This window comes from Hemiscyllium ocellatum, chromosome 7 (genome assembly GCF_020745735.1).
Source record: "Hemiscyllium ocellatum isolate sHemOce1 chromosome 7, sHemOce1.pat.X.cur, whole genome shotgun sequence".
Taxonomy (NCBI): Eukaryota; Metazoa; Chordata; class Chondrichthyes; order Orectolobiformes; family Hemiscylliidae; genus Hemiscyllium; species Hemiscyllium ocellatum.
In genome coordinates this window covers 80,925,434-80,940,433 of record NC_083407.1, presented here as the reverse complement: position 1 = coordinate 80,940,433, position 15,000 = coordinate 80,925,434, and the positions used below count along the sequence as shown (strand labels likewise).

Genomic DNA, 15,000 nt, shown 5'->3' with positions numbered 1-15,000 from the left:
TCAAGCCTTGATCTCAAAGTTCAGAGAGCTCTAGGAAGACCAGGCCAATTACAAAAAGTAACTAATGTACTATTGTGCAGAATCTAATAGCCCTGATGGAAGTTGACTGTATGTAGAACAGAGCTGGTACTAGACCGAGGGGCCAGGAAAGAAAACTAATAGGATGAAAGGCAGCGGTATCAGGGATAATAATTTGACCAGAGGAAAGAACTGCTGCTATTTGCTAACCAGCTGATTTGGAAAATATTACAAGTTTTCAAACTAAAGATTTCATTCAGATGCCTCAGCAAATGGTTAGATCTCCAATTTAGAATGACTAAACCACTATATTGAAGATAGGAGGTTGCTTGTGGTGAGACAGAAATCAGGAACAAGGAAGAGTATGGGGTAGAAAGCTAATAGCACACATCATCCAACCAACCTCCCCATCTTTCCTCTGGTCAAACATGCTGGTTCTTCAGAAAGAATTGTAATATTGTTGCTACTTCTGATTACTGCAGAAATTCAGTAGCAATTGCTCAAATTTTGCTCATCATACAGATTTCCTTAAACTTAGTGAATTGCAATAAACAAAAGTTTAAAATGCTTTTTTCTAATTTTCAATTAGCCACTGGCTTGAACAGATCACATGACCTGTAATAACCAATCTACAATTCCCTTTAATAGATTTAAATATAGCCATTTGGTATTGATTTAAATTTAAGGGGACTAGGACAGCATTAAAAGCATGGAGTGAAAAAAACTTATCCACCCAAAAGTACAGATGGACAAATAAAACACTTTAGGTTTGCTGTATACCTTTGTGCACATAGGTGCAAAAGAAAACTTAAATTGCACAGTACCATTTCTCTCTTTAGGCCACCACTGAACTACTGAATTGTTGTCACCACCCCAATGAGCAAGTGTGGTAGCTAATTCACATAATCCAAGTCCCACAGATGGAACTGCAGGCTCAGGCAGTGGAATGACTTCCCCACCCCTCTTTAAATGGGGGAAGCACAGCAGCAATGGTGTAATTATGTATCTAAAGTTAGGCCTAGATCATAGTTTAAAATTGCACAGAACACAGGCTGGAAGCAAGAAATAAAATCACAAACTTACACATTAAGGTTTAAGATATTAAAATTCACAATGGTATATGTGCTCATTAAAACTAGCATGTTAGCAGACATGTTAAAATCTGACCTAAACCCGTTATACATTTATAAATAGTAAACATTTCTGTAGCAACAGTAGTGACAACCTTACTGTCAGCTCTGATGCAATGTTAAACTGCATGGTGTCAATGCAACAACTGATGCCCAATATAAGTGCAATTACAGACTACTTCTGCATGTGATTTGACCTATGGCTTTTAAAGAATTCAATGGCATTTCCTCAGAATCTTCCAACATTAAGAGGGATTGAAGACAGATATACTAACAGATGCCAGCCATCTTGTGTTCTTAGTGATATTTCTTCATTTAGCAGCAAACTATTCAACAGTAAAGCATGATTAGATAGAATATTCCAACTCTCCATCCTGCTCTCCTCCAGCAAGTCACTGCTCAGCAGCCTGAAGGAAGCAAGCTGTTATTTTACCCTCCCTTCAAGCCACAGAACCAAGCCATTAGATAGTCAGACTGCTACTCTGGCTGGGGATGAGACTATATATGAAACCCAAGTTCTTAGCTTTGGAAGTTAATTTTAAATGGAAAACAGCTTTTTTTTAAAAAAAGCTCACTGGAGCATAACATCAATTTCCTGCACTATGATAAGCCAGTTGGAGAGATAGCTCCTTTGTAAATTTAGCACAGAATACATGAACAAGATTCAACTGAACACGCTCAATGATAGTAAGGTGACAGAATGCCTTTCACTACATGCTATCAGTAATTTAATGGAATTTTATTGACATTTTACCTAATTTCTTTTCCCCCACTGCTCTCAACACAATCACCTCTACTTTCACAACTCATTTCAGCTCAAAATAAGTTTGTGCAGCTTGAACACTGCAAGTCACCTCAACTATTGAGCCAATGTTTTACAGTTCAAAATCCCATCTTAAAGAGGATTAAAACAAAACATACAAACTCAGTTATGTAAAAATAAAAGTGCATCGAGTGGGTTCAAGTAGGGTGCAGGTTTGAACAAGGCCGATATATACATTTGGCACATCATCTTTTGAATGCTCTACGTGGGTCTCTTCCATTGCTAACAGTGGTCACTGCTGCAGATCCTTGTGCTAGAGTCATCGGTGGCTGACTTATTGGTCCCCGTCCATTGGGTCTTCCACCACCTACAAAGTTAGGGTTCTGATGTTGATGGTTATTGCTTGATGGGGGAAGTCCCCCTTGCAATGGCCCACATTGTGAGCCATTTCCTAAACAAAAAAATGATTAACAAAATCCTTGACATTAATGTTTATATTGTGAAAAATGCTACATATTAAACACATTTGAACATTAAGTAGACTTTCAAATCAAACATATGTTCAAGAAATAGCAGCAACACACTTTGGTGGTAGAGAGTAAATGTCTAGACAGTCACTAATGAAAGGAAATCTTGCTTGATAGATCAGTTATTTTGAGGATGTAATTATCAGGATATACGGCAAAAAGCACATGCAGGACATAAACTTTCAGAAGGTATTCAATAAGTTGTTCTTCAAGATTGGAGGTAGCAGATGGGTGATGCAGAAAATATTAGGGAACCGAAATCATCCATTTTGGTAGGAAAGAAAAAGCATTAAAAAAACAAGTCATTAAATATTAGAATTCAGAGTAAATTTGGAATTTTGAATCAAAAATAACAATACTCAGATGGTATATTGCAAGTGGAATGCATTACAAGGTAAGAAAGTTTTGCTGTAATTATTTACAAGTCTACAGCAAGAACAATTGCAACATTTAAGAGGCATCTGGATCGGTATGAATAGAAAGGGTTGGGAGGGATATGGGCCAGGTGCTGGCAGGTGGGACTAGATTGAGTTGGGATACCTGATCAGTATGGACAAGTTGGACCAAAGGGTCTGTTTCCATGCTATACATCCCTACGACTATTTAGTAGGGCATCAGTAAAACATTAAAATTAGAAATATTTTTCGTTAGTGTTAGCAAGGATAAATATTTTCAGAACGAGTTTAGTAAAAGGTGAAAGTTTTCTGCAGACCAGTTGATAAAATTAAAAGGCAATGAATGATTAGAATACAAGGTATATGATGAGTTAAAATGGAGAGTACAGAAGAACAAGCAGACACTGCAGTGATCATCCACAAGCACATCTATCTTACTGCAGAGTGATCTGCATTCCAAGCTTACCTGCTTGCATCTGTCCATTTGTAGCCAGCTGACTAGGAGGAGAATTGTTTCTATGTTCACTTTGTGCCTTGGTAAACCATTTAAAATTTAAAAAGAAAGAATAGTAATCACAGACAGTGAGAAATAAGACTCTGCAGTAAAAAAAAGTTACACAAAATAGAGCATATTGATTTTTTAAAAACCATCGTAATACCAACAAAACATGCTTTCAACAATCCTAATGCCACTTACAACTTTGTTTGTTTGGTTCAGCTGGTTGAGGTATTCTGGATTTGGTTCACTAAAGTTGGGTACTTCTGAATATACCATACAAAACCTGACAGCAAAGTAAAGAAAACATTAAAATATTACACTCAGCAAAAATTTGAAATTAGTTGCAACATCGGATGAGGGGCTGCAAAATGGAGGATCTACAGAGTTGAAAAATAACTGCCCTGCTTTCAGCTACCATCAGCTGATGTACTGACCAAAAAGGAAATGAAGGAAATATCTTTAGGTTACTGTTAAACATAATCAGAACAGTATTGGCACAAAGTAGTAGTACACAGTCTCTTCAGCCGTACCACATTTCCCTACAACCCTAAATGCACACTTCAGGAGACTTGCATGGCCAGAAACAGGTTACAAAAGTGGCTAAGTGTCACTTCAGGCACTAGTAAAAAGATCGACCGATACTGACAATCTTAAACAAAAGCAGAAACTGCTGGGGAAACCCAGCTGGTCTGACAGCATCTGAGAAGAGAAAGTAAAATTAATATTTCAAACCCACTTTCTCAAATGCTGCTGTGTTTGCCCAGCAATTTGTATTGGGTTAGAGATGTTTGGAGCAAAACAGCCAGATCTGCATCAATCACCACCTGCTTCTCAATAATTTAGTCCCACATCTACCTTCTCATCCCCACCCTAAAATTTACTAACAGACATTGCGAGCAAGCACAATGTTATACAGGTTACATATTATACAAGTAATGAATGTTATATGGAGATTCAAATGGTTATGTCAGCAATAATACATCTTTTGCAGTCCAGAAATACCATGAAAACATTCATACAAAAGAATAGAATTTGAGACTTCATTATCAATATTTTTGCAACTAATGTTCCACTGTGGAGAATACATCAAAATAGCCCCCTTGACAGATTAGTGGTAAGGCTATTAGTTCAGGTTCTGCATTGTGAATCATGCAATGTGATCCCAAAACTAATCAAAGATTCCTAGTTATTTGATGTTAAACTAGTCTTGCCCATTGTCTTTCCCACAACTCCAAAAATGAGATGTACATTTTGGAGCAGAAAGTCAAACCAGTTACCTTTAACGAGAATAAATGAAAAACCAAAGCAATTAAAGCCCCAAATGTTTTATACTGACTAAGATACTGACATAAAACAGCATTTAAGTTACTCAACAGAAACATTACCACACAATTGAAGACTTCATGGTAAAGGGGTGGGTAATACAAGCATGGATAGAGAATGGGTCAACCAAAATAATTCTGAAAAATGTTACTGCACAGGGAAGGATGTTCAGGCCACAAGTATTTACAAACTATATTAATGCACTGGATGAAAGGACTGACTGTATTGTGGTCAAATCTACTGACATTAAGATGCATAGAAAATAAGTTGAGGAAAATGTAGAGTCTGCAAAAAGTTGATATAGAAATGAAGTACATGCACAAATGTGACTGATGCAATATCAAGTTCTCTGCCCAAAGGCAGATCCCTGACAATCATTCAAACCAATATGCCATGCTGTTTTAGAGAAGTCAGGCACCACCAAAACCATGTCTGACTCAGCTGGTGTAGAGAATAGAAACCTATGACTTGAACATTAAATTACACTCTATCCATTGATTTGACTCTGCTCATCTATAGTCTTTGAAGAAACTGGTGTGCTAATAGAGAAATTTCTGAGCACTGAAAATCTTGGAATTCTGTAGAGTTGTGGATTCTACATCACCAAAAATACACAAGGTTGTGTTAAGTCAGATTAAACAATAGGAAACTCAAAAGGTTATTGTAGAATACACTGTGCGCAAGCCAAGCCTGAATCAGTGACTTCATTTATGGAGTACAAGATTTGGGAAGGAGCATTTTCTCTTGCTGTTATTTTTGTTCTATTAGAATTGTGCTTAAATCTCTGTAGAAAGCGGTAGCAAGCTCAACTTAGCAATTAAGCTTTTATTTTAGTCCTGTTGAGACTAAAATATCCACCAGTAGAAAGACTGGGGGAACAAATGCAGAAACAATTATTAAAAGAAAGCAGAGTCTGAAATTTCACATTCCAGTTCTCTGCTTACCTGAAGGCACCAATGCTATTGGGTACAGCCCCACAGGTACATGCACAAGAGCTATAATGAATGAAGTCAGTCTGACAGTTTACAAGAATGAACTTGAACACAACTAGTTTCCTGGGAATTCTTGATGTCACCCAGTCATACTTACTCTCCTATTTTTTGAAGATCGCCACCTCTCCCGGTATAGAGTGTTAGGCAGTTTTTCCACATTGAAGCATAGCTGAGCAAACAAAGGTCATGGAGAAAAATCAGTGAATTAAAAATTGTAAAATAATTCAAATACTGTACAAAATGCAAGAGGAAAAATCTTAGGAGCACATTACTAAACAAAGAGGCTCTGCAATGAGTCCAGTAACTTAATAGCGCATCTTCCACTACAACTTGCAAAGTAAATACCATTACCACCTCCTGCCACAGGATGGCAGAAACGTCTAGTCCAAAGACAAATTTAGATTTTATTGTCACATGTACTCAAGTAAAATAACCATCAATGCTAGAAAAGGCCTAATCTTTTTGCCATTCCCTTCAAGAATGAAAGCTTCAACCAAATAGTTATGACAAACTCTACCCCAGAATAGAGGTATCTAAAATTAGTTTGTTCTTCCAGCTCCAACTTTTAGGAGTTGAATTGTAACTTTTCATTAATGCTTTAAAATGGCACAGAAACATGTAAAAACAGATTTTGAAAATAGTAGACCATTCAGCCTTTTTGCATCTGCTCCATTAGCAGATACTTAGTAGCCTGTAATTTCAATTATAAAGCTCAGTAGATCCTCCATAGACAGGAAATTTGAAAAATTGAGTCACTCAGGAAATGGCGCAGCTGTCAACCACATCTCCATTTTCAATGAAGTCTCAATATTGTTAGAATGTTCTAATATCATACATCTTAACCATATTTTGGTTTTATATCCAGCATTTAAAAGCTGGTTTACATTTGTGTATGTGCATAATAACTTCTGTCAGTTGAGAGAAGTTTCCCCAATCGCAATAAATACAAGTTAACAAAAAAAAGCACTGCATTGGAAAATAATCAGAAAACGGTCTACAATTACCAGTTAATACACTGATTTCAAATTGATTATTTTTGGGCTGGGCAGACAGAAAAGGATGACTTGGTTGGAGGAAATGGCTCTTTGTACAACATATAAGCAGTCTACACTGATTATAACAAAAACACCATTAATTGCCTCTTGATGACAGTGGATGCCAAAAATAAACAGGATGGTTTGTTGCCAGTGGTTTAGGCAACAGAGTACTTTCTCAAGCTACTTGTGGAAGATTTAAAAGGGACTGAAAATCAACACATCAAATAAAATGTTGAGCGAGTAAGTTCTACTCAAGTAACCAGCACCAGAATATGGAAAATTGGGCCGCATAGTAACTGGTTATATTTCATGAATTCTGTCTTAATCAAGGTAATATAGATCCATAATTCCATTACATGTTAATTTGCAGAACAGGCCAGATGCTCCCTTCACCTTCAAGGATGCTTTTGTTTTCCATGGAGATGCCTTTCATTTTTTAGACTGGTGACGCTTTATATTTAAAACTGCCTAGCCATCAGGTTAGTTGCTGGTTTCAGCAGTTGAGAATTTTGCATCATAGAAGAACAACCTTACCATCTGCCAGTGATCTAGAAATTGACATGATTGTAAACTAACGACCAAGAGAAATTTGATCAAGTATCAGGGACCAACTATAGCGCCTATACTTCCGCATCTAACCAAGTAATTAAACTCAAGTCATTCTAGAACCATTCAAAATTCCAAATCAAAGTGTACATATGGTACAATTACACAAAATCTACTACTTTAGTTCTGTTTTGATATATAATATTGTTACGTATAAATCAGATACTTCATTCTCTGCTAAACCCAAAGTTCATTTCATTACAATTAGACCATAAACTCTTTCAAAATTATGAGGTATACAGTCACCCTTCAGCTGCTGAAGGGGGTCAAACATTTTTTTTTAAGATCAGTGATAAATCACAGAACTGATCCTTGCCCACTTTTGAAGTAATGTTTGTATGACTGCTGTGTATTTTTAGACAAGTTTTTTTTTTGACAAGCACAATTAAATTCCCCTTTTCCCACAAGTATAACTGCCAGCAAAATCTAAAAATGGAGTTAGTCATTTGAAAATAAAATTGACCAGAACTTAGTTTAACTTAAATCTAGAGAAATCAGAAGTTAATCATCCTTTTGCACAAGATTTCTTTTCTTGACTAGAAAAATTGCGGAAAAAAAAGTCAGCAAGAAGTTGCTATGAGAAGGCAGCAAAATAGGAAACTGACGTGTTAACAGATGTGTTTAAACCACACACTCACCAAGTGACGTCAAGAATCATTTCCTGCTTTCGCCCATATATCTTGCCTCATGCTAAGAGGCTTGGCCTTCCCATTCATGTTAAGAGCGAAAGCAGAAGAAAAATAAATGCTGCACACCATTTCAAGATTAATACAGTTGAACAAACTGTAGTGCTGACATGGGCCCCACTGGTTTGCAACATGTCAAATTCATTGCACAGTGAAAAACAAACTGAGCGTCGTGCAGCAGATTTAAAGCTGCTTAGTAAATGACAGGCATGTTCTCACCATAACTGTCTTAAGGTAAACTGCCTATGAAGGATGGAAAATATGTAGATGCTACAGAAGTACAGCTCGTGCATATACAGCGTCAGACAGAAACATCAAGGATAATTTTGCTTCTACACTGAGCTTTTGCATCATTTTTATAAAGTGGATAACTGAATTAAACCATCATATATACGTATTGGGCCTCAATATTGCTCAAATAGCACTGGAGCGTTTAGCTTTATACAAACAGCTTGAAGTGTGTAAACTCATCTGCCATTATTTTGTACTATAACAACAAGGAAACTTACTGAGAAATACAATTTTCATGCTGAAGTCAAAACAAAACCATGACAAATGCTTGTTTGATGGTTAGTCATTTAACTAAGCTGGAATAAATTTGTCCTGGAAACATCCAGTGTTGGAAATGAACCAGACAGTGCAAAAATCAACTTTAGAAATGTTTTTGCTTCAGTGATTTGGCAAAGTGTTTAAAAGCATAAACACGAGGCTGTGGTTTGAATATATTACAGAATTTTCAGAAAATCTGCTTGGAATAGAACAGATTTATACTCCAGCATTTATTAATTCAGAAAGGGCTTCAGGTGCTTTGATTTCTTGAACAATAAATCCAGTGACAAATTGCAAATAATGTACCCTGAGCCCCTGAGGTTCCTGTATCTGTAGCCAAACATAAGGTGCTTCTTCCATTCAATCTGGTTTTAACTGTAAGAAATGCCTCAGTTTTAAAAGTGGGCTTGTAATAAGTTTAGGTTAAGGATGATGTAGATATTTGACATTGTCCTTCACATATGGATCCTGGGTCTGAACAGAATTCATTTATCTACAATGTTTTTTAAAAAAAACAAAAAATACAAATGTCTGTGAAATATAGTCACAATTTCAATGTTCAGCCAGGCAAATGATCAGATCTCAGCTAAAGTTCAGTATACCGCATATGGACAACCTCAGGGAAATAAAGATTAACGTTGTGTGAAGTCAAACATGAATTTAGTCAAGTTCAATTTAGCACAATGCTGAACCCCCATTCAGCTTGAAACGTATACCATCTTTCAATCAATCCATTAAAAAAAAACTTTTGTAGGATAATCAGACCCTGGAGCAGGACAGGAGTGTTATAGGAAGCAGCAATACAAAAACATTCAGCAGGAGCTGGGAAGGCGGAGGATCTTAAAACTTAGTGTGAAAGATACAATGGGTGAAGTGCAATGGTAGTGGAATGCAAGGAGACAGCAGAAGTGGATCTGTAACAAAACAGAAGACACATGCCATAGTTTAAATATCAAAAAGGGAAGAGTGAAAACTGGTTGGCTACTATCATACCCAGAATTTGATGCACGAAGTAGCATAGCAGAAGTTACAGCTCACATCTTGCTGGAAAGATAATGCTCAGTTCACCAGTATCATTGGAAAAATGGGCAAATGGTCCAGGCAAAATTACAAGTGGCTACAAGATTATTGGTTGGCTTGGTTTTTTTCATTGTGTCCTTCACACAAACAGCATCATAGCTTTACCCTTCATATTATTATTTTTGGAACTTTGTGCAACTCCAGCAAATTAAGTGGTATTTAGCAGAAACATCTTTTAACTGCACAGTAATTCCAACCAACTCCAGTTCAGAAAATAAACTGCAATAGTTGAGTGTAATTTTGCCCCATGCAGAAAATTCTCAAACTTAAGAGTATCTCAATCTCATCTTTCGACCCTTTGCTCATTCTGCCCCCAGTTTAATTAATTCACCCTCCATTTATTACTAGTGTCTTTTTCTCAATTATTGAAGAGATAGTCGTTTGGTCCCATCATACACTCAGATCCTAGTTGCTGTCGCCATTCTGTTGTCAGCTTGAACTTTAGTATCTTGAGCTGAATGATGGCGAAGGTTCCTCACTCCAGCAAGATCTGGCCTTCAATCAAAGGTTAGTGGCAGAAATTAAAAGTTACAAGATCAATAAACAAGAAACTTCATGTTCATAATTTCAAGAGCAGCATAAATTCAGATGCTTAGCAGAATACCAAAAGGTGGTAATGAAACAACAATAGCTTTGATTTGAAGACATAATATTTACAGTGGGATATGTAGGAATGTAAGAATCAGGCATTTACAGATGGAACAGGGAGAGAATAAAGTCATAGGATGGAGGTTACCAAGGTTAACAAATTACACAAAGAAAGTGGACATGAGACTGCAAGCAATATATTATACATTGAAGTGTATCAGACAGCAGCCAACTTGCAAGGACTTAGTACAGCCAAAAGGTGCACAAGAACTCAAAAGGGAAGATTTGCGCCAGTCCTCAGACTCATTACCCCTCTCCAAAACAAAAGAAAACCAACCTCAACCCTACCATCCTGGCAAACTATATCTCATCATCATCTCATTCTCTTCTTCAATGTCTTTTAATGCATGTTCACCTCCCAGATACCTTTCTATCATTCTTGGAAGCCCATGTACAACTCCATCAATCCTGTTTCCATTCCTGCTCTTGTACTAAGGTGACTCAGACCAATAAAGTCAGAAATTATATCCTAAGGATGAAGGAGGGAAAAACCTTGTCACTTCATCCTTGAGTTTGACAGCTTTTGACCGATGGTGGCCACATCGACCTCCTCAAATCCTCTCCCTGACAGCTAGCTGGGTAGGGTTGTTCTAACCTGGAGTCAATCTTAGAATCTTAGCCAGAGAATAATTTACAATGGCATGTTACCAACCTGTCTAACCCCCTCCCCAACCAAAACACATCCAAAATCTATCCTGGGTTCCTTATTGCTCATCTACATGCTACCCCATAGGAACATCACCCCAAAACATAGCATTAACTTTCAGACATGCTCTGATGGCACCCAGCTTTGCTTGGTCACCTCAACTGTTTCAACGGCATCCAGTACTCATGAGATTTTCTTCAAAACAAACCTATTTCTTTGTCTACTCCAATGCATCCCTGACTGATGTCCCTCTTTCTACCATGTAAACTGGACACCATCTAAACTGCTGCTCACATCCTAACTCTCAGGAAGTCCAGTTTCCCCATCCACCAGGTTCAGAGACCTACATTAGTCAAGCAAAGTCTTTTTTTTAAATTCTCATACTGTTTTAGAAACCCTAAACACCTTCAATGTTTGCTATTTAATCTTCAAGCCTCTATGATATGCACAATCCTGATTCTAGTCCCTCATGCATGCGTGACCACACCAAAGTCAACAAACCTCCAGTTACTAAGGTCCTAGCCTCAAGAATTCTCTTACTATTGTCCTTTAAGACACTAAAAATTACTTCTGGACCACTTATTTTTTAACATCAAATCTCTCTCACTGTGTGGTAGTGTCATGCTCCTTTGAAGTACCTTGTGGGAGTTAATTACAATTTTAAAAATGAGCCATATAAAGTCATAATTGTTGAAGCAGTCAAAGGGGCAAAGATGAAGACAGCTCTGAAGAGAACACCACATGACATGGTATTTCAAGCCTCAGTTCAGCTCCTAAAATGTCCCCATTATTCAGTGGGAAGATGTATGACAACCTAGTCAAGAGTTGACTTATTAAAACCACTGCTGAAAATGTGTTGCTGGAAAAGCGCAGCAGGTCAGGCAGCATCCAAGGAACAGGAAATTCGACATTTCGGGCATAAGCCCTTCATCAGGAATGGTTATTAAAACCACTAACAGTATATCAACATTAGAACATGGGAGTGACTTATGGCTGAAAACTGAAACAGAGGGGAACAGAACTGCATATAGTGATGAGTTAGCCATAGTTAAAGACAGGTTAACATCTACACAAAACAGATTCTAAAACAACATTTGGCATTGATCAGTTGCAAATTCTTAATAATTTAAGTGGATCAAGTTATCATTACACATCTCTATTAAGGTTGTACAAATTAATGTCATATTGTTAAATTTTAATCATTTGAAAAACTTCATATCACTAAGCTTATTTTACAGGAGTCGATTCGGCTCCAGTATCTCCAAAGGACTTCGTGCACCATGGGAGTCATATTCTTAGGTTTTGTTATTCAGGCAGAAAACTGACACCTCACCTACTAGGTCCAAATGAAACATCTTTAATTATCCTGGCAGGATCATCAAGAATCCCAGTGGCAATTTAAATTAGCATTCTTTACCCATCCCCCGAATTGCCATTGTAACTGAACGCCTGCCAGTTTGCAATGGTTAATATTTTTACTGTAAACAGACATCTAACGATACTGGCATGCCGTGTCATTCGGACACGTTCTGCCATTTGGCCACATTGACGTACCCTCTCGTCAAGCGAATGATATCCCCGGGCTGAATTAGACCTCCAACCTCATCCCACACTGAAATTGTGATGCTGCCAGTTTTATCGGCTACTTTGCACGACCTCACTTCATGTCCATCTTTAGTTTTGGTAACGCGACCTGCACAGAGAGTGAATAAAAACCTATAATTAGTTTCAGAAGCGTACATTCACAAGGCTGTCCAGAAGCGGATGCACTTAACTGCACCAGAAATAAAACTCACAGATAAAAGAAATTTGGAGGCGTCGCTTTGATATAGGAAGCTGACCTGTACCTCGCTAACACTTAAAAAACTGGCTTGATTCACTTTCCTTTTTTTTTCCAAAAGGACTCAATGATCATACTTCCAGCGTGATTGGGTTTTTAGTAAACTTAAATAGATAGACCGTCTGGTCATTATTTAAACGATCAAATGGCAACTTATTTCTTTTTTTCAGGGCTGGAGCCCCTACCTAACTTACCTATTTCCAGAACAATAAAGATGACATTTAAATTTTTCATTCCTGGTTTAATGTCTTTTACAAATGCGTATGTGTCGTTGGCCATGCTCATGGTGATTGTGAAAATTTGCGGACACACAACGCAACACAAAGCATCACTCGGGAGGGGAAAAAAAAAGCCTCGCTAGCTGGAGTCCTGGCTCCGTGTGCGGGAAGGCGGCTGCTTACTGCCCCGCTTCTCTCACACGGGGAAAGAGAGGGCGAAGAGAAAAAATTGCAACTTCCGCAGATTACAAGTCCCTTTGGTGACAATTCTAGTTAATGCTTCCTACTGATTCAAAAAGCCAGTAAGTACCGAAAAATCAGGGATTTAAATTTTAAAATCAAAGAGAAAACAGTTCAGCTCTCACTCCTGCTCTTCCTCCCCCAATCACTCCCACGCTATTTTTTTTGTTGCAGTGATAAGCAAACTCTGGCTCACAGACAGGAACATACATACACTCTTTTAAACTCTCATCTGAGCTAGCAGCAACTTTTTTTTTAATTAACTGACTCGAGTCATGATTAAACCCCGTGATCAGAATATATGACCGGGATAAAAGCTACTGACTTCGCCCTACTCCGACTATAAGCTGCCTTTCGTTTCCCCCACTACCCAACAACTCAGACTACTCCACAACTCTCACACAAAAGCCCACTCGACGCAAACGTGCGCTGCCAGCGCCTTTTATAGAGCGCCGGTGCATTTACGGCAGTCGTGAAACGTTCCTGTCGCTACGTGACGCAGGAACCGTTGGAGAAGGAGGGGCGAGTAACGCTATTCGGTTATTTCGCCCCTTCTAACTTTGGGCTGGGTTCAACTCCACTGCTTGTGGGGTTTTTAAAAACTGTTTTTCAATCGGAAAAAACAATGTGGAAAATTACCAGTGGTTCTCAAGGCATACACCACCCCCTGACACAGAAAAGTATCCAATCAGGGAGGAACGTAGGCGGGGAGGCTGATTGGCTGATGAATGTCCGGATGTTCCAAACCATTGTCTCCGCGTTCCAATCCTATTGGTAACATTTTATTCCACCCTGCTACCGGGCACGTGGGCCTGGCAGTGCGGGCTCATCTGTCCCTGTTACCATGAGGCACACGGGCTTGGCAGTGCAGCGGGGCCTGTCACTGCTGCCCTGGGGCACACGGGCTTGGCAGTGCAGCCGGGCCTGTCACTGCTGCCCTGGGGCACACGGGCTTGGCAGTGCAGCCGGGCCTGTCACTGCTGCCCTGGGGCACACGGGCCTGGTAGTGCAGCCGGGCCTGTCACTGCTGCCCTGGGACACACGGGCTGGCAGTGCAGTTTACTAGTGTGATAAATGATGATGTTCCATAGATTTTGCTGCGGTTTCATGAAACATACACACAAGTCCAAACATAATTGGAAGTGACATTAAATATGTGGAATTATTGTTCAGATACATTAGTCCAGTGTCCGTTTTAAATTCTTTTGAGATGCAATTTTATTTTCCTTGTCTTGAGACCGTAGAATTAATATTTCTCCTCCCCCAAAATACATCTTTGTTTCCCATTGCAAAATTGTAGAAAATGGGACAGAGAATTTGCATGTGTATTGGTGTGAGCCCATTGTAGACATTCAGAAGGGGCTTTATTGATTCACCTTGACCTGTGATACACTTAAGTGGTGTACTGTATATTGAAGCTATATTCTGCACCATGATCTCCAAAGGAGGGAGGGTTCTGAAGCTTTGTAAAAAGATGCTTGCAAATACTTATAAGTGCTTAAACCTTCTTTACGTAAGGTACTTTGAGAGCTTTATGGAGACAACTGCAGAATGTGGTGAGTCAGAGTGGAGCTGAAAAAATTACAGCAGGTCAAGCAGCATAAAGAAGGGGAATTGAGATTTCAGATTGGAACATTTGACCTGAAATCATGACTTCCCTTCTTCTCTGATGCTGTTTGACCTGCTATGCTTTTTCCAGCTCTACTGTTTAGAGTCATAGAGATGTATAGCATACATACAGACCCTTTGGTCCAATTCGTCTGTACTGACCAGATATCCTAAATTAATTTAGTCCCATTTGCG

General features: G+C 38.6%; 1 protein-coding gene across 1 annotated transcript; it reads right to left on the bottom strand.

Annotated features, from left to right (window-relative positions):
* Nucleotides 1–1,866: 1,866 nt before the first annotated feature.
* nabp1a (nucleic acid binding protein 1a) lies at nucleotides 1,867–13,600 on the bottom strand. The gene is made up of 6 exons (XM_060827387.1): nucleotides 12,934–13,600; nucleotides 12,454–12,592; nucleotides 5,745–5,816; nucleotides 3,531–3,615; nucleotides 3,300–3,366; nucleotides 1,867–2,362 (listed from the first exon to the last, which is right to left on the bottom strand). Exons 1-6 carry the CDS (start codon nucleotides 13,022–13,024, stop codon nucleotides 2,157–2,159), a joined length of 660 nt encoding a protein of 219 aa, XP_060683370.1. The 5' UTR covers nucleotides 13,025–13,600; the 3' UTR covers nucleotides 1,867–2,156.
* Nucleotides 13,601–15,000: the final 1,400 nt, after the last annotated feature.